This window comes from Chelonia mydas, chromosome 4 (genome assembly GCF_015237465.2).
Source record: "Chelonia mydas isolate rCheMyd1 chromosome 4, rCheMyd1.pri.v2, whole genome shotgun sequence".
Lineage (NCBI taxonomy): Eukaryota > Metazoa > Chordata > Testudines > Cheloniidae > Chelonia > Chelonia mydas.
Window position 1 is genome coordinate 140,316,152 of NC_057852.1, and position 19,105 is coordinate 140,335,256.

Sequence of the window (19,105 nt, forward strand, 5' to 3'; positions counted from 1 at the left end):
TGCCCGCGCCCCAGCAATCCCAGGGTCAGTGCCACCCGCGCTGGCCATCAGCCTGAGCGAGCGGTCGGCGGGTGCGGGCCGCAGCCGGGCTTCTCCATGGCGGCATTGATCGGACAGGGATTACAGACGGCCAGCGAGCGCGTGGCTGCGATTGTCCGTGCTTCGCTTGACAGCAAGTCAATACCGCGGATCTCAGTGGCTGGGGGCAGGGGGCTGGACGGACGGGGCGCTGCCCACCTCGCCCCCACACACGCCATTGCCGCCCGCCGGGGGGCCCTGGGCAAACAGCTGGGAACCGGGCGGGGGCAGACTCCTTCTCTGTGCCCGTCGCCCCACAGACCAGCTTCCCATGGAGGGGCCTGGGCTGGGGTGCTGTGTGTGTTGTATATCGGGGATGTGTGTGTGTGTGTTTGTTGTGTACCAGTGTGGGTGAGCGTGTGTTGTGTATTGGGGGTGCTGCCTATTGGGGAGGGGTGTTGTGTATCTGTGGATGAATGTGTGTTACATATTGGGGATGTGTGTGTGTATTAGGGGTGGGTGTGTTGTGTATCGGTGTGTCTGGTGTTGTGTCTGAGTGGGTGTTGCGTATTGGGGTGTGGGTGTTGCGTATTGGGGGTGTGGATGTGTGTGTGTATCGGGGTGCTGCGTATTGGGGGGGTGTTGTATATCGGGATGTATGTGTGTATGTATGTATGGGGCGGGTGAGTTGTGTATCGGGATGTGAGTGTGATGTGTATTGGGGTGTGGGTGTTGTGTATCGGGGTGAGTGTGTTGTGTTGTGTATCGGGGGCACATGTGTTGTGTATAGGGGATGTGAGTGGGTGTGCTGTGTACCCGTGTGGGTGGGTGTGTTGTGTATCAGGGCATGTGTATGGTGTATCAGGCTGTGAGTGGTTGTGTTGTGTATCGGGGGCACATGTGTTGTGTATAGGGGATGTGAGTGGGTGTGCTGTGTACCCGTGTGTGTGGGTGGGTGTGTTGTGTACTGGGGCGGGGGGTGTCTGCAGGGAAGGGTGCGCCTGTGCACCCTCTAGTGGCAGACCCCCGTTACAGCACGGCCCTGCCTGCCCCCCCGCGTCCGGTTGCTGTCCGGAGTCCGTGTGGGCAGAGGCCTGTGGGGCCGGGGTGACAGGAGGCTGGGGCGGAACGGGGGGGGCCGGGACTGGAGAGAGGAGAAAGGGGCGCCCGTACCTCCAGCTGTGGCTGTATGGTTGACCCCTGGGGATAAAATCTCGCCGGATGCGCCCTCTCCAGAGAGCGCCCCGCCCTGCCCGTCCCTCGCGTCACCCCTCCCGCCAGCCCCCTTGCAGCCCCGGGACTGGGGAGCCCGGGTGCGTCCGGCTGCCCGCTCTGGGCCCGAGGCACCCACGGCTCTGCGCTGCACCTGACACGGGGCTTGTCCCCGGGGATCGAATAGGAGTGGCCACGCCTGGCGCTCCTCAGGACCGGCTGCTGCACCTCCAGCCCCGCTCGCCCGCCCGCCCGCCGGGTTATGCTCAGCGCAGGCAGGGCTGCAGGGCTGCGCTGGAAGTGGTGCCGTGGCCCCCTTGCCATGTGGACGCCCGGACTCCAGAGGGAGCGTGGCCTGGACCCATTTCCCTGGCGTGGGGGAGGAATCGACGGCGGTCGGCGTGTCCACACTGGCTCCGCACCGCTCTCACTGAACTGCTTGGAACCTGATTTAAATCAAACCAGTGTGACTCGGGGGTGTAGCCAGGCAAGCGGGATCGCTCCCTGTTGGGCCGTATTTCCTGGGAGCTTTCAACACCCTGGCAGGGTAAGGCCTAGGGCCGAAGGAATTGCTGTGGGGCGGGTCTCTGGCCTGTTCTCCAGGGGTCAGACGAGGTGAGCACAGTGGTCCCTTCCGGCCCTGGGGTTTGTGAATCTATGGATCCCTGGACCACAGGCCCCCCGGCGCCGGGCACGGCCCAGACACGAAGCGCTGGTCCCTGCCCGAGGAGCTGGCAGTCCGAGGGCCTGATCCCAGCCCCTGGAGCCAGCCGGGGTCTCCCGCCGGATCAGCCCCAGGGAGCGTGGCAGGGGCGCTGGGGAAGGCCGCGCTGCGGGCAGTCACCGTTCGGGCCCTGTGATTGGCGTGGGGAGGCCCGGGATGGCCGGCTGATGGCAGGGTGCGCAGCCCGGTGGAAGGAGCCGTTCGTGCAGCCGCGCCGGTGCCGGGAGCGGGGGCCTTGGCCGCATTTTGTCACTGCAGTGTCTGCAGGCGCTTCGGGGTTCTGCCAGCGTCCTCTGGCGGAAACCTGAGCTCGCCCAAAGGTGGGCAAGGGGTCCTGAGGCCAGCCACGGCAAATCAACTAGGGCTGGCCCCAATGCCCCAGTACAGCACTAGGGGGCGCTGTGCTGCCGGGAGCGGGGAGGGGCTCAGTAGGGGGCGCTCTCCCCAGTCCCCAGCACGCTGCTAGGGGGCGCTGTGCTGCCGGGAGCGGGGAGGGGCTCTGTAGGGGGCGCTCTCCCCAGTCCCCAGCAGGCTGCTAGGGGGCGCTGTGCTGCCGGGAGCGGGGAGGGGCTCAGTAGGGGGCGCTCTCCCCAGTCCCCAGCACGCTGCTAGGGGGCGCTGTGCTGCCGGGAGCGGGGAGGGGCTCAGTAGGGGGCGCTCTCCCCAGTCCCCAGCACGCTGCTAGGGGGCGCTGTGCTGCCGGGAGCGGGGAGGGGCTCAGTAGGGGGCGCTCTCCCCAGTCCCCAGCACGCTGCTAGGGGGCGCTGTGCTGCCGGGAGCGGGGAGGGGCTCAGTAGGGGGCGCTCTCCCCAGTCCCCAGCACGCTGCTAGGGGGCGCTGTGCTGCCGGGAGCGGGGAGGGGCTCAGTAGGGGGCGCTCTCCCCAGTCCCCAGCACGCTGCTAGGGGGCGCTGTGCTGCCGGGAGCGGGGAGGGGCTCAGTAGGGGGCGCTCTCCCCAGTCCCCAGCACGCTGCTAGGGGGCGCTGTGCTGCCGGGAGCGGGGAGGGGCTCAGTAGGGGGCGCTCTCCCCAGTCCCCAGCACGCTGCTAGGGGGCGCTGTGCTGCCGGGAGCGGGGAGGGGCTCTGTAGGGGGCGCTCTCCCCAGTCCCCAGCACGCTGCTAGGGGGCGCTGTGCTGCCGGGAGCGGGGAGGGGCTCTGTAGGGGGCGCTCTCCCCAGTCCCCAGCACGCTGCTAGGGGGCGCTGTGCTGCCAGGAGCGGGGAGGGGCTCTGTAGGGGGCGCTCTCCCCAGTCCCCAGCATGGTGCTAGGGGGCGCTGTGCTGCCGGGAGCGGGGAGGGGCTCAGTAGGGGGCGCTCTCCCCAGTCCCCAGCACGCTGCTAGGGGGCGCTGTGCGGCCGGGAGCGGGGAGGGGCTCTGTAGGGGGCGCTCTCCCCAGTCCCCAGCACGCTGCTAGGGGGCGCTGTGCTGCCGGGAGCAGGGAGGGGCTCAGTAGGGGGCGCTCTCCCCAGTCCCCAGCACGCTGCTAGGGGGCGCTGTGCTGCCGGGAGCGGGGAGGCGCTCTGTAGGGGGCGCTCTCCCCAGTCCCCAGCATGGTGCTAGGGGGCGCTGTGCTGCCGGGAGCGGGGAGGGGCTCAGTAGGGGGCGCTCTCCCCAGTCCCCAGCACGCTGCTAGGGGGCGCTGTGCTGCCGGGAGCGGGGAGGGGCTCTGTAGGGGGCGCTCTCCCCAGTCCCCAGCACGCTGCTAGGGGGCGCTGTGCTGCCGGGAGCGGGGAGGGGCTCTGTAGGGGGCGCTCTCCCCAGTCCCCAGCACGCTGCTAGGGGGCGCTGTGCTGCCGGGAGCGGGGAGGGGCTCAGTAGGGGGCGCTCTCCCCAGTCCCCAGCACGCTGCTAGGGGGCGCTGTGCTGCCGGGAGCGGGGAGGGGCTCTGTAGGGGGCGCTCTCCCCAGTCCCCAGCAGGCTGCTAGGGGGCGCTGTGCTGCCGGGAGCGGGGAGGGGCTCAGTAGGGGGCGCTCTCCCCAGTCCCCAGCACGCTGCTAGGGGGCGCTGTGCTGCCGGGAGCGGGGAGGGGCTCAGTAGGGGGCGCTCTCCCCAGTCCCCAGCACGCTGCTAGGGGGCGCTGTGCCGCCGGGAGCGGGGAGGGGCTCAGTAGGGGGCGCTCTCCCCAGTCCCCAGCACGCTGCTAGGGGGCGCTGTGCTGCCGGGAGCGGGGAGGGGCTCAGTAGGGGGCGCTCTCCCCAGTCCCCAGCATGGTGCTAGGGGGCGCTGTGCCGCCGGGAGCGGGGAGGGGCTCAGTAGGGGCGCTCTCTCCAGTCCCCAGCATGGTGCTAGGGGGCGCTGTGCTGCTGGGAGCGGGGAGGGGCTCTGTAGGGGGCGCTCTCCCCAGTCCCCAGCACGCTGCTAGGGGGCGCTGTGCTGCCGGGAGCGGGGAGGGGCTCAGTAGGGGGCGCTCTCCCCAGTCCCCAGCACGCTGCTAGGGGGCGCTGTGCTGCCGGGAGCGGGGAGGGGCTCAGTAGGGGGCGCTCTCCCCAGTCCCCAGCACGCTGCTAGGGGGCGCTGTGCTGCCGGGAGCAGGGAGGGGCTCTGTAGGGGGCGCTCTCCCCAGTCCCCAGCAAGCTGCTAGGGGGCGCTGTGCTGCTGGGAGCGGGGAGGGGCTCTGTAGGGGGCGCTCTCCCCAGTCCCCAGCATGGTGCTAGGGGGCGCTGTGCAGCCAGGAGCGGGGAGGGGCTCAGTAGGGGGCGCTCTCCCCAGTCCCCAGCATGGTGCTAGGGGGCGCTGTGCTGCCGGGAGCGGGGAGGGGCTCAGTAGGGGGCGCTCTCCCCAGTCCCCAGCACACTGCTAGGGGGCACTGTGCTGCCGGGAGCGGGGAGGGGCTCAGTAGGGGGCGCTCTCCCCAGTCCCCCGCACGCTGCTAGGGGGCGCTGTGCTGCCGGGAGCGGGGAGGGGCTCAGTAGGGGCGCTCTCCCCAGTCCCCAGCACGCTGCTAGGGGGCGCTGTGCTGCTGGAAGCAGGGAGGGGCTCTGTAGGGGGCGCTCTCCCCAGTCTCCAGCATGCTGCTAGGGGGCGCTGTGCTGCCGGGAGCGGGGAGGGGCTCTGTAGGGGGCGCTCTCCCCTGGCTGGCTCTGCCCCAGTGCCTCTGGAGGTAGCAGGGGAAGCCTGCTCACCCGCGGTTTGTCGTGCTCTCCCCCCACACCGCTTTGCAGGGGGCACCCTGGGCATGGCCCTGCCTCTGACCCGCCTGGCTAGGCCCCTGCAGGGTGTGGAGCGCCTCTGTGCCTGCTTGCTCTCACGCTGCCGAAGCAGGGAACTGTCAAAGGGCTCTTCCAGTCTATGGGCAGCCGGGCGCCTGGCCATGCCCCGATGGGCCCCCTGGCACCGGGAGCCCCATGTCTCTGGCTGGTGGTTGCCAGGTTCCCTGGGAATCCTGCAGTGGGGCCAGCTGGTTCTCCTCCTTCTTGGGGTGTGTATTGCTCCAACCTGAGCTCCTCCTTGGGCCCCCCCGTCCTGGGGGAACAGCCCCTTCTTCAACTCCGCCAGGTGAATGCAGCCTTACACAGGCCTCCTGGGCATGGCCAGTACCTCAGCCCCACGCCCACCCCCAAGGGCGAGATGAGGAGCAGAGCCCAGGAGACAGGACCCAGCCAGCGCACTCGCAGGGCCAGCTGCAATCCAGTGTACGCCAACGGCTCCCGGGGGCTCTAACAGCCCCGCACCCCTCACCCCTCCGCATTCTCCCTAGTGGGCTGGGGCGCGGGCAGGGAACAAGGGGCAGGCAGCCCCAGCTGTAACTCGGATCCCCCCCTCCCTGGGGGAACAGCCCCTTCTTCAACTCCGCCAGGTGAATGCAGCCTCGGGGAGCGAGAGTCCCCTCCAGGAGCCACAAGCCCCCACTACACGGCCAGCCCACACCCCCATCCCTGACCCCTAGCCACAAGCCGACACCCAGGGCAAACAGAACGTCTTGGATCCATGGAGAGCTCCCCACGCCAGAAGGAGATGGGGGACAAGCAGCTAGTGTAGGGTTTTGGGGTGAGGTTGTTGATGGGCCCCTTTGGGGGGATATACTAATGCTCTGAGCACTGTGCCGTGGGTCCAGGAGGTGCATAGAGTGGGGGCGACACTGGCAGACCTGCTGCCAGCTCATGCCAAGGTCTCTATGGCTGAACTGAACACTGACAAAAATGTATCTGGGATCTGCCTGCCCCTGCCCGCCCCCCTCCGTTAGTGCTGGTAAAATAGGGTTAGGGTTATAAGAATGTTTTTGGTGTTTAGACTTTACTGAACTCTTGTGGGTTGCTGCCAGCATTAATCTCACTTACTGCATCTGTGTCCCGTACTGTAAGGTACTATTTGAGCGGTTGTATTGGGAGCCTCTCTGACATTGTAACTCACCAGACAGGAGAGAGACAGTAACTGGTGTGAAGTGCTGGTCTCCAACAGAAGGCGTTACGTCCTGGCCCACAGGGAAGGCCCAGCAACATCAGACGGACTATTGTGGGACATTAAAGAGGACAAAAGACATTGGCTGTTCTGCCCTCCCTCCGTGAAGATGAGTCATGCAAGTGGATTCCTCCCGTCAGCTGAGTTTGCAGCTCAGAGCACATGGTGGGAAAGGAATAAAAACTCTGGAGGGTGAGATTTCTTGGCATAAGCAAAAGATCCCCAGTGCTTAGCCTAGGTTAACCCTAAAGGACATAAAGAGCTTGTTTATTATAGAAGATTGGGTTACCTTTTGAAGCTTAAGATTGGAACTCGTGTGTGTGTATGTTTACGTGCTTTAGACTTGTAAATAATTCTCATTTCCTTTTTCTAGTTAATCGTTAGATAGTTTATTGTGTCTCTGGTGTGAGATCTAAGGTGCAACTGACCTGGGGTAAGTGATTGGTCCTTTGGGACGGGAAGTAAGCTGAATATTGCTGTGATTCTTGGTGTAAGGGACCAGCTGTCACTAAGGCAGGCTCACCAGGGGGGCAAGAGAGATCGGAGCACCCAAGGGGACTGTCTGTGACTCTGTGTTGAGGCTGTTATGGTGTGTGAGGAGTTTGCACTTGATGATTAGTTGGTGAAATGGAAGTACAGAACTCACAGCCTGTTTGGGCTCTGTGCCCTGGCTCCAGACAGCCTGCCCTGAGGTTGGTTCTCACGCTCTGGAGCCCTGCAGGGCAGCCTGACCCCGCATAGCTGTGGCAGGCGTCACATCCCCCAGATGAGTGATGTTTACAGATCAGGACCCCAGCTCTGTTAAAAGTGTAAACTTGATATTGAGAATTGCCCAGGTCACAAATAGACATGAGTGACCTATGAGGGCAAAGACTGGAACAGATCCATTTGCAGAGGGGAATATCCCATAACAGGAAAACCCCAGATCAGGCGTTGAGAGCTTGGATGACCAGGGAAGAAGAGGTGGTGAAGCCCCAGGACCCTCCAGCTCCAGATGCCACAGAGGAGCCCCCCGCAGGGGAACTGGCCCGACTGCAACCCCCGAGAGCCCAGGAAGAACATGATCACGAGAGACTGATGGGGAACTGTGGGTCAGGGAGACTGAAGCAGCCCAGACAGTGGCAGACCCCACCAGAGGAAGGTGGGAGCTCCAGCAGTGCATCCCAAAGGACTGGAGCAGCGAAAGGAGTTTCTAGTCCGTCCCCTAAAACACCCCCTCCCAGCACCACGGAGTGGGAGAAAGTCTGCCTGACTGCAGAGAAGAGTTCCTGTCTGCCTTTCAGCTTTTGACAGACTGTGGGGCGCGCAGTGTCCCAGAGGACAAGCAGATGCCTGTCCTCTTAACCAGATCAGCTGGGAAAGCCAGGCAAGTTTGTAACGATCCGGTGGAGGGCAATGCTGAGGTGGACAAGATGTGTAAAGAAAATGTGTTGGAAAGATTGGAGCTCACCCCTGAGCCCTCTTGAGTGATTAGAGAACCATGGGAGTGTTTGACAGGGTCACTCACACTGAATATGTCCGGTTAAGACTAACACATTTATTTGGGCATAAGCTTTCCTGGGTGGTTTTTTATCCACAAAAGCTTATGCCCAAATAAACGTTAGGTGCTACCAGACTCCTTGTTGTTTTTGTGGCTACAGGCTAACACGGCTACCCCCGATACTGAATATATGCACACAATGTGTCATTGTATGAGACAATGGATAATGAAGGCAGGGGCTGATGGAGATCATGAAAAATATCATTCTGGGATGTATTAGCGGGGCACGAGAAGTAATTCTTCCACTCTACTCCACACTGATACGGCCTCAGTTGGAGTAGCATGTCCAGTTCTGGGCACCACATTTCAGGAGGGACGTGGACAAATTGGAGAGTCCAGAGAAGAGCAACAAAAATGATCAAAGGTCTAGAAAACAGGACCTATGAGGGAAGATTGAAAAAATTGGGATTGTTTAGTCTGGAGAAGAGAAGACGGAGAGGGGACATGAGAACAGTTTTCAAGTACATAAAATGTTACAAGGAGGGAGAAAAATTGTTCTCGTTAACCTCTGAGGATGGGACAAGACGCAAGGGGCTTAAATTGCAGCCAGGGAGGTTTAGGTTGGACATTAGGAAAAACTTCCTAACTGTCAGGGTGGTGAAGCACTGGAATAAATTGCCCAGGGAGGCTGTGAAATCCCCATCGCTGGAGATGTTTAGGAGCAGGTTAGACACACACCTGTCGGGGATGGGCTAGATAATTGGCCCTGCCATGAGTGCAGGGGACTGGACTAGGAGACCTCTCGAGGTCCCTTCCAGTTCTGTGATTCTCTATTGCTCTATCAGGGTGGATGTGAAATCCCCATGGCTAGAGCTGGCAGCTACCAGAGCAGGGACAAGGACGAGGCATTAACCCGAAGGACTGGGCTCTGGCTGAACGATGGCTATGCGAAGGAGATTGCCTGAGCGGGGAAACCAGCTTGACCAAGTTTAAGGATGCTGCCTTTGGTGGGACAGGACTGAGAGTATCTATTCAGGACAAATTGCGGCAGGAGTGGGGCATGGAAATAGCCTGTAAGGAGGGGAAAGACGGCATAGAATAGGAGAACCCTAAGGTGCGGTCAGGAGCATCGGTGACACCTGGATGTTGGGGGTCGCATCAGGCTGCCCTGCCGGGACTCAGGAGCACGAGCCCCAATCTCAGGGCAGGCTGCCAGGAACCAGGGCACAAGCCTCACATTGGCTGGGAGATCTGTGCTCAGATTTCACCAACCAATTACCGAGTGCAAACTCCTCAGGCCCCGTAACTGCCTGAGCACGGAGTCACAGACGTCCCCTTGGGCGCAGCAGTCTGTCTCACCACCCAGCTGAGCCTGCCTGTGGGACAGATGGTCCCAAAGAATCTCAGTAACATTCGGGTTACTGCCAGTGCCCAAGGACCAGTCACTGACCCCCGGTCGATTGCACACCACAGAGAACACCTGTAGCCCATCTTGTAATAAACTGTCTACAGATGTATTAATAGGAAAAGGAAGCGAGACTTATTTACAAGGCTAAAGTAGGTAAACATAGACACACAAATGAGTTACAGTCTTAAGTTTCAAAAGGTAAGAGAAGCTTCAATCATAAGAGAGCTCTGTATGACCTTTCGGGCTAACCCAGGCTAAGCACTGGGGCTCTCTTGCTTATGCCTGGAAACCTTGCCCCCCAGAGTCCAAGCCGCGTCGAGACACAGTTCCTTCTTCTTAGGGGTTTTATCCCCCTCTCCCCACGTGCTCTGAGCGGCGAACGCAGCTGGCGGGAGGAATCCACTTGCACGACTCGTGTCGGGCAGGACATAACACCTTCTGCTGGAGACCAGCACTTCCCACCCTCATGTCCCTCCCCTGTCTGGTGAGTTACACGGTCACAGGAGCTCACAGTACGGTGAGGAACTAGTGCCTCCCACGGGACTACGTGGGATATCGATGGGATCCGTGGGGGCGGCAGCTCAAAACAGTCCCTAGAACACCAAAGCCCTTCTCATACCCCTCGTGCCCGGGGCAGCCAGGCTGGTTCCAGCCGGGTACTGCTCAGGGCTCAGCTGAGACACGGGGACCTTGGCAGGAGCTGGCACCTGCTCTGCAGCATCACAGTGGGGTGATGCCCAGAGGCAAGTGGCGCTGTGGAGGTGGGAATGGGCACGCGCGTGGATTTGGGCAGAGGCAGGGCATGGCCGGGCCACCCCGTCCCAATGGTGATGGGCACCGTGCAGCCCCGCAGAGGTGGGGCTGGGCGGGCGAGGGGCCTGCCGAGCGTCTGGCTTTGGGGGTGGCACTGTGGAGAGGCCAGGGATTAGCGCGCCAGGCGTATTGTGGGGGTGCAGCGCCATTGAGAGGCGACAGGAGAACTCTCCTTCTGCTGAGTGTTGCCAGCCTGGGGAGGCCAGGCGGAGCCCCCGCTGGCCACCTCTGAGCCCCCTCTCTCCCCCCAGGAAGTCTTGCTGAAGAGGGCAGCAGACCTGGTGGAGGCCCTGTACGGGATGCCGCACAATAACCAGGTACCGGAGAACTGGCGCCCAGCTGAAGACTCTGGGTGGGACAAGGGGGGTGGGAGAATGCCCCGTCTGCCTGCCCGTCACCAGGGCGTCTGACCCCCCTTCCTGGGCATTGGCCCAGCCGGAGCTGCCTGACGTGGCTTGGTGACCAAAGTCTCTGATGGCGCGACAGCCCCGCGCTGGCACCCAGGCAGGAGTCGGGACATGGGTCCTGCCACCGCCCAGCCCGAGCCTGGGGCCTGGGGAGACTGAGCAGTGACAGTCTCCTGCCCAGCGGGACCTGTCCCGGCCCCCCCGTGCCCCTCACTCTGTGACTGGCTCCTGCCCCAGACCGCGAGCTGGGACCCGAGGGGCCATCTGGCGTCAGTGCCCGCCTCCCCGAGCCCAGGACTGGGGGTGGGCACGGTCTGACACCGTGGGACAGAGATTGGGTCAGATAACACCCCGTGCACAGCCCCACCCCCACCCCTTCACTGCCTCGTCCATCCCCTCCATCCCTGCGCCCTCCCTGCCCCCCCACCCCATCCATCTCCTCCCCCCCCCACCCCTTCACTGCCCTGTCCATCCCCCTCCACTCCCTGCGCCCTCCCTGCCCCCTCACACTCTGTCCATGTCCTCCCACCCCCACCCCTTCACTGCCCCGTCCATCCCCCTCCACTCCCTGCGCCCTCCCTGCCCCCTCACACTCTGTCCATGTCCTCCCACCCCCACCCCTTCACTGCCCCGTCCATCCCCCTCCACTCCCTGCGCCCTCCCTGCCCCCTCACACTCTGTCCATGTCCTCCCACCCCCACCCCTTCACTGCCCCATCCACCCCCCTCCACTCCCTGCGCCCTCCCTGCCCCCTCACACTCTGTCCATGTCCTCCCACCCCCACCCCTTCACTGCCCCGTCCATCCCCCTCCACTCCCTGCGCCCTCCCTGCCCCCTCACACTCTGTCCATGTCCTCCCACCCCCACCCCTTCACTGCCTCGTCCATCCCCTCCATCCCTGCGCCCTCCCTGCCCCCCCACCCCATCCATGTCCTCCCCCCCCCACCCCTTCACTGCCCCGTCCATCCCCTCCACTCCCTGCGCCCTCCCTGCCCCCTCACACTCTGTCCATGTCCTCCCACCCCCACCCCTTCACTGCCCCATCCACCCCCCTCCACTCCCTGCGCCCACCCTGCCCCCTCACACTCTGTCCATGTCCTCCCACCCCCACCCCTTCACTGCCCGTCCATCCCCCTCCACTCCCTGCGCCCTCCCTGCCCCCTCACACTCTGTCCATGTCCTCCCACCCCCACCCCTTCACTGCCCCATCCACCCCCCTCCACTCCCTGCACCCTCCCTGCCCCCTCACACTCTGTCCATGTCCTCCCACCCCCACCCCTTCACTGCCCCATCCACCCCCCTCCACTCCCTGCGCCCTCCCTGCCCCCTCACACTCTGTCCATGTCCTCCCACCCCCACCCCTTCACTGCCCCGTCCATCCCCCTGTGCTCCCTGCGCCCTCCCTGCCCCCTCACACTCTGTCCATGTCCTCCCACCCCCACCCCTTCACTGCCCCATCCATCCCCCTCCACTCCCTGCGCCCTCCCTGCCCCCCCACCCCATCCATCTCCTCCCCCCCCCACCCCTTCACTGCCCCGTCCATCCCCCTCCACTCCCTGCGCCCTCCCTGCCCCCTCACACTCTGTCCATGTCCTCCCACCCCCACCCCTTCACTGCCCCATCCATCCCCCTCCACTCCCTGCGCCCTCCCTGCCCCCTCACACTCTGTCCATGTCCTCCCACCCCCACCCCTTCACTGCCCCATCCACCCCCCTCCACTCCCTGCGCCCACCCTGCCCCCTCACACTCTGTCCATGTCCTCCCACCCCCACCCCTTCACTGCCCCATCCACCCCCCTCCACTCCCTGCGCCCTCCCTGCCCCCTCACACTCTGTCCATGTCCTCCCACCCCCACCCCTTCACTGCCTCATCCATCCCGTCCATCCCTGCGCCCTCCCTGCCCCCCCACCCCTTCACTGCCCTGTCCATCCCCCTCCACTCCCTGCGCCCTCCCTGCCCCCTCACACTCTGTCCATGTCCTCCCACCCCCACCCCTTCACTGCCCCATCCATCCCCCTCCACTCCCTGCCCCCCCACACCCCGTCCATGTCCTCCCACCCCCTCACTGCCCCATCCATCCCCCTCCACTGTGTGACCCCCATCCCCCTGCCACCTCTGTTCCCACCCGCCCCCCCCGGCCCCGTTGGGGAAGGCGGGGCGGTGGAGCTGGCTGGGCCCAGCCCCACATCTGCTTCGCATCAGGCATTCCAGGGCCATTGAGTAAGGAGCGCCCGGAGCTGCCTCCCCCGCGTGCAGGGGCTGCCACTTCCCCGGCCCCCGCTCCCGCGCAGCCTCTGCTGCCTGCCCCCTGGCCGGACCAAAGCCCCAGGAGCCCCTGCGGGTCGGGCCCAGCCCCCTCGGCTCCCTGTGCCCCGGGCTCGGGCTCTGTGAAGCCCCTTTGGTGCCAAGCCTGTCCCAGGCCTGCATGACACAAGTTTGGGAGGCCTCCGCCCCCACCCCCCTCGGCCGGGCAGCCGGGCTCACCCGTGCCCCTGCCAGCAGGAGGGGTCTGAATGAGCTGTGGGGGGTGGGACCCTCTGGCCTGGCTGCCTTGCCCTGGCCGCGCCAGGCTTGCCGGGTAGATGCTCCGGCCTGGCAGCTGCCGAGCTGGTCCCTGGCCGGAGCGAGTCCCCGGGGGTAAGGGGCAGATCCTGTCTCTGCAGGACATCATCCTGAAGCGAGCAGCAGACATCGCCGAGGCCCTGTACAGCGTCCCGCGCACCCCCAGCCAGCTGTCCTCGCTGGCCGGGAACCACGCCCACGCGGGCATGATGGGCGTCAACTCCTTCGGGAGCCAGCTGGCCATCAACATCAGCGACTCGGCCCCGGGCACCGAGCAAGGTGTGTGCGGGGGCGGGAGCCTGGTCAGACCAGACCGGCCCTTGGTGCCACCAGCTGGTCCCTGGGGAGCAGGTGGGTCCTGCGCTGTGTCCCCCGGCCAGGGCAGGGCCCTAGGGACTCTGCCGAGCCCCCGTCGGGCCCCGGCCCAGCCAGCTGCCCACAGGGCTGGGGCTCTGTGCAGGGGGGTGGTCTGTGGTGAGCCCGGGTCAGGGAGGGGAGAGGACTGGGCGTGGTTTCAGATGGGCCAGGGGGTCTGGTGCCGTGTCCTGCCCAGGGAGCCCACTCCCATAATGCACCTGGCCGGGGGGGCGTTCCTCCCTCCCCTGTGACCAGGTAGCGGGATCAGCGGGCGGTGGGAGCAGCCCCCCCCCCCCGCCCCCGGCCATCCCGCCAACGCTGCCCCTTGTCGCCCGCAGGCTACGCCCGCAACACGAGCAGCGTCTCGCCGCGGGGCTACGTGCCCAGCTCCACCCCGCAGCAGACCGGCTACAACACCATCACGTCCAGCATGAACGCCTACGGGGGGGCGGCCATGACCGGCCTCGGGGTGCCCGGCTCCCCCAGCTTCCTCAACGGCTCCACCGCCAACTCCCCCTACGCCAGTGAGTCGCAGAGGGGCACGGGCGGGCGCTGCCACCCTACGCAGGGGGCACCTCCTGTCGTGCGTCCGTAGGGGGCTGCACCGGGGGCTCTCTGGGCACAGGTGACTCCACCGGCGCCCCTTACCCCCCCAGCTCCACCCCCAGAGAGCGCAGACGGGCACTGGACCCCCAGGTTGCTTTGTAACCCCATTGGAATGGCTCCCTTCTGGGGGGGGAGGTGTCCCATGTCTCCAGGGCCCCTTGCCCAATACAGCCCTGCCCCATGGCATCACAGAGCCCCCAGCCCTGCCCCCTGCCCGGCGCCCAGCCCCTCTGCTCAGCCCTGCCCTGCGGTGTGCATGGGCTCCTGTCCTGCACATGCTCTCAGGGTCTTCCTCGCATGCCGCCACCATACAACCTGTGCTGGGTGGGGCAGGGGGCGCCCCCCGGAGTCCCCTGCCCAGCCCCCCCAGACCACATCTGATACCCGACTGCTCCGCGGGCCCCTGTCTGACTGTCTCCTCTGCCCGCTGCAGTCATGCCCTCCAGCCCCCCGCTGGGCGCGTCCTCCATCACCCTCCCGTCCGGCGCCAGCTCCTCCACCCCCGCCGGCGTCTTCTCCTTCTCCCCAGTCAACATGATCTCCGCCGTCAAGCAGAAGAGCGCCTTCGCCCCCGTGGTGCGGCCGCCCACCTCCCCCACCCCCACCTGCACCAGCACCAACGGGAACAGCCTGCAGGGTGAGTCGGCTGCACCCTGGGGGCTGGGAGGCCGTGTGGGTCGCCGTGCGCCCCCTCTGGATCCCTGGGCAGCGGGGGCCCAACAGGGCCTTGGCCTGGATTCCCACAGGGGGCTGGGATACTAATGCCCTTGATGGGCGCAGCCAGTGCTGGACTGGCACAGCTAGGTATTCACCCGGGTGCCGCCCCGCCAGCCAAGGTGCCGAGCTCCTCTCCCTCCCACTCTGCTCCCAGCCCAGGATCCAAGCAGGGAGCCTGGCCAGGCCCGCGTCCAACTCTCCCCCATGCTTTTTGCCTCTGCTCTTTTTGGAAGCGTCAAAGTCATTTCCCACCCTCCCGCCCTGCGGCAGCCAGTCCCGCAGGTTGACAATGCACCGTTCCAGCCTGCTCTAGCATGTGTTCCCTTCGGATCACATGGCGTTCCCACTGCTCCTGCCTTGGGACACCTCCTCGCAAGCCCCGGCGCCTTCTCTGGACCAAGATGTGAGGCCTACCTCTGGCCAGAGACTGGGCAGAGCTGATCCTGCTATGGCCGGGTGGGGATCCCCTGCAGAGACCGGGCGGAGCAGGGCCCACCATGGCCGGGTGGGGATCCCCTGCAGAGACCGGGCGGAGCAGGGCCCACCATGGCCGGGTGGGGATCCCCTGCAGAGACAGGGCAGAGTGGACCCCGCCGTGGCCAGGTGGGAGCTCATACAGGGGGCAGGGGGCCTGTAATTCCTGGGGGCCGGGCGCGGATTGGCCAGTGGGCTGGGGGGTAAAGTGGCCGCGCTGGCTCCAGTTCTCCCCTCCCGCCCGTGTTGACACTTTCCCTCTCTTCTTCCCTCCCCGCTGCGCTTTGCTCGGCTGCCCAGACCAGTCTTTCGAGGACTCCGACAAGTTTCACCCCCCTGCTCGGTCGCTCCAAGGACTGGCCTATTCCTAGACACGGTACGTCTGCCCACGGGCTCTGCCGCCCCTGTGTGAGGAGGGGGGCCGTCCCCCAGGGCTCTGGGCGGGGCCCCTCCCCATTGCGGGAATCTTCGCATTGCAAGCTGGGCTGGGTGGGACTCAGGGTCGCCCAGTAGCCTCTCCCCATCGCCGATGGGAGCGGGCCCGGCCCGGTGACTAGGGCATTGGCCTGGGGAGACTCTGAGAGCCTGTGACTGCCCCGGGGCCACCGGTCTGCACCGCCTGGCATCCCACACTGCAGCATACCCTGCCCTGGGCTGGACACACCGCGGCTGTGGCCGTCCCTGCCGCGGGGATGGGCAGGTGGCGGGACGTCCCCGGGCAGCGGGGCCAGGCCCCAGCGAGCCCTTGGTTCGTGGCCCTGCCCAGTGCTCTGAAGGGGCGAGAGGCTCAGGACAGCTGCTGGCGATCCTGGCATGCCTACCCGCCTCTCTCCATGCGCCGGCATCTGCAGCGCTGAGCTACAACCCCCGGGAGGGAGCGGGCAGCGGGACGCTGTTGTGGGGGGGCTCCCAGGTGCCTGGCTTTCCACCAGCCCCTCCCAGCTCCGTTCTGCTCCCCCACACGACGCCCTGCTGGTGGGGCTGGCGCTTCCCGCTCTCCCCGGCTGCATGTGGCATGCAAGCGCCCCCCCGCCCCGCCCCCCCGTAGCCCCCACGCCAGGGATGCTGGCCAACACCTTCTCCTTCTCTTGCAGCCACGTCGGGTCTCATCGTGCTGCCCATGTGACCCGGGACTGGACCAGGACCCCGGAGGGAGCAGACCATGCACGGGGACCGAACCTCACCATTGACTCTGGGGCCCCCCAGGGACTGTGGGGGGCTCGTGCCCACAGGCCCCCCCGCTCCAGTGGTGATTCGGTGGGAAGCCAGGCTGCAGCCAGAGGGGAAGCCGTGCCCTCTAGCCAGGGGCAGTTCTCCTGCCAAGCTCCTGCCAGGGCCTGGCGGCATGGACAGGCTGGGTCCCTCCACGGGGTAGTGCAAAGGGATGGGGGCTGGCTGGGGGCAGGGGTCTCTCACTCTGACTGCACCTCCCGCTCCTTCTTTCGGGGGGCTCCCCCGGGCTGCCCCAGCCTGGCACAGGAATGCCGCTCCTGGCCGCCCCAGGTGGTGAGCTCCCGGTAACACCCCCCGAGCAGCGCTAGGCTAGGTGTGGGGCACTGCCGTGGGGGGAAGGGCCCCTCCTGGGGAGCTCTCCCCCATGGCTCTGCCCTGGGGCTTGAGAAGGGAGCTCAGAGAGGGCAGCTGCCCGAGCACAGGCTCTGGGGCCAGGACTCTTGGGTTCTGATCCCGGCTCCGCCCGACTCCCCCTGTAGCCTTGGCAACCGGCTGCCCCTCTTTGGCCCCATCTGGAAAGGGGGCTGGCAGGGGGCCGAGGGTGACTTAGTGACTGGGCCGGATTCTGGTCTTTGGAGTGCTGGCACCACCACGGGCCAGGCCACGGGCTGACCAGAGCCTGGCCCAGCTCACTCGCTCTGTGGGGGGGCACTGGGGCGACCGCAGGCCGCTGGCGACGTGTCCTGCGCCCCACAGCATCCGAACTAACTGCCCAGAGTCCGGGGAGGCCCAGAGACCTGGGGGTGGGAACTGACCATTCCCACATTAACCAAACTTTATTATTTTAACGTCAAAACCCCAAACCCCAGCTCAGGGGCCGGGCTGGAGTTTGTGGGCAGAGGCTCAGGGCAATTCGTGCCTTTTCCAACCCCCCCGGGCATGCCCCGTCTCCTACGCGCTGGGCAAACCCTGGGGAGAGTCGCTCCCGGCACGCCCGCTTTGTTTCCCTCCTGCCTGGCCACGCATCTCTGGAAGGGTCACCTGAGCGGGGGCCAGGAGCCGGGCAGCCAGCCGAGACGCCGGGGCAACGCAAGAGGGGCTCACGGCACCAGAACCTGCCCCGGCACAGCCCAGAGCCCGCAGCGGTCAGAGCCCGGCCCTAGAACCGCAGCTGCCGGGGTTGGCCGCGCCGGCCCCAGCCCCTCGTGCCTCCCTTCCCAGCTGCCCACCCACAGATCCCCCACAGGCTGCTTGCTGGGACCGCGGCAGCCGGCACCGGAGCAGCCTCATTAGCCCAGGCCGGGTAGTTTGGTGTGGAGCTCGGCCAGGTCTGGCTGGGCCCAGCCCTGCGAGCCGAGGAGGAACCGGAGCCCAGGCCAGCTGCTGGTTTGCTCTCCCAGGGCCGCCTCCAATGCCCCCTGGAGTCCCTGAGCCCCCTGGGCTGGGGGTCCAGCCTCTGCCCTTCCCCGGGCCCGGGGCAGGAGTTAGCAAAGCGTGAGAGGCTCAGGCCGGCTCCAGCAAAAGGCAGCGCCCTTGGTGGAGCGCACGGCCCTGCCGCGCTGGGAGAAACGCTGTGTGTAAAGCCGGCGTTGGCCTTTTCCTTTCGGCTCCATTTTAACCCTGCAGAGCCAGGCCTGAGCCGCGGCCCTTGGGCCCAGATGCCGAGCCGGAGCTGCCGGCTTGGAGGTGTAATAAATCCCCCCAGCCCCACCCCTGGGATGTAGTACCGGGAAAGGGGGCAGGAGGGGTTTCGGGCTCCTTCGCCCCAGGCGGCAGCAAGGGGCCCAGATTGTGTCAATAAGGGAAAGGGAAGGCCCTGGTGCTGGCTGGGCCCCCGGCTTCTCCGTGTTTCTCTGGCTGCCGGGCAGGTGCCTCCCCCACGTTGACTTTTTTACTCTGTCTGTCGTCGTCTGTGAAGCCTGTACAGGAGCCCTGGCGCTACCTTCATGCACTGTGTAAATGTAAGCACATGTAAAGCGAATATTAGCCTCCTTATCCACCCGCTAGGCGCTGGGGCCTAGAATATACTGCCCGACGCTGCCTTCCCCGGGTGCTCCGTGTGTCGTCTCTGCCCCGCGCCGAGCCACGCCAGGGCCGGGGAATCCCAAAAGGCCCAGCTTTGGCCAGGCTTTCTCAGCGCCAAAGCCTCAGGGCTGGGCCGGCGCTTGGTTACGCTGGTGAAAATCCAGAGCAAGGCCATGGATGGTGGTGGATTTGCACCCATGTAGCTCCCTGGGTGGCTGTGGGGCAGAGGGCTGCTATGGGGCGAGGGGGTTCTGGCCATGGACTCCCAGCAGCCAAACTTGTCCTAGGGTCAGAGATGCGAGGCCAGAAAGGTCACCCAGCCAGGCTGCCCTCCTGCATAGCCCTGGGCAGAGACCCTGGCCAGTGCCCCCTGGCCCGCCCAGAACAGCTCGGGGAGCCCGAGGCATTTTGTAGCCCGACGTCCCATCTCGAGCCTGGACACCAAGCACGGGAGACTCCCCGCGCCCCTGGGCGCGCACGCCCCAGGGCCAGCGCCCCCCGCCACCACCTGGCTGCCCCATCCTGCGTCACTCGCACCGGCTCCCCACGGCAGCAGCTGAGGGTCAGCGTGGGAGAGCCGAGCTCCAGGGAAATCCCCTTGGGGGATGAGCCAGGCTGTTCCCCCGCCCTGGCCAATGCAGGCTGGGCCCCCCGAGTCCATGCTCCAGTGCTGCGGCCAGTCTAGTCCCAGCCCTGCCCTCGGGGACTCGGCCACGCCCAGGCCGGGCAC

At 65.7% G+C, this 19,105-nt stretch overlaps 1 protein-coding gene across 4 annotated transcripts in view; it reads left to right on the plus strand.

The window, feature by feature from the left end:
- The window catches only part of EBF4 (EBF family member 4), a 92,655-nt gene extending 74,260 nt beyond the window's left edge, over nucleotides 1-18,395 (plus strand). For 2 of the 4 annotated variants that reach the window (XM_037898462.2, XM_037898466.2), the window contains 6 exons: nucleotides 10,306-10,371; nucleotides 13,125-13,374; nucleotides 13,719-13,904; nucleotides 14,420-14,623; nucleotides 15,478-15,553; nucleotides 16,272-18,395. In XM_037898462.2, the coding sequence (XP_037754390.2) occupies nucleotides 10,306-10,371; nucleotides 13,125-13,374; nucleotides 13,719-13,904; nucleotides 14,420-14,623; nucleotides 15,478-15,548 (777 nt within the window). In that variant the 3' untranslated portion in view covers nucleotides 15,549-15,553; nucleotides 16,272-18,395. The remainder of the gene's footprint in view (nucleotides 1-10,305; nucleotides 10,372-13,124; nucleotides 13,375-13,718; nucleotides 13,905-14,419; nucleotides 14,624-15,477; nucleotides 15,554-16,271) is intronic. The other 2 variants (XM_037898463.2, XM_043544997.1) reach the window with 2 other exon arrangements.
- The last annotated feature ends 710 nt before the right edge of the window (nucleotides 18,396-19,105 follow it).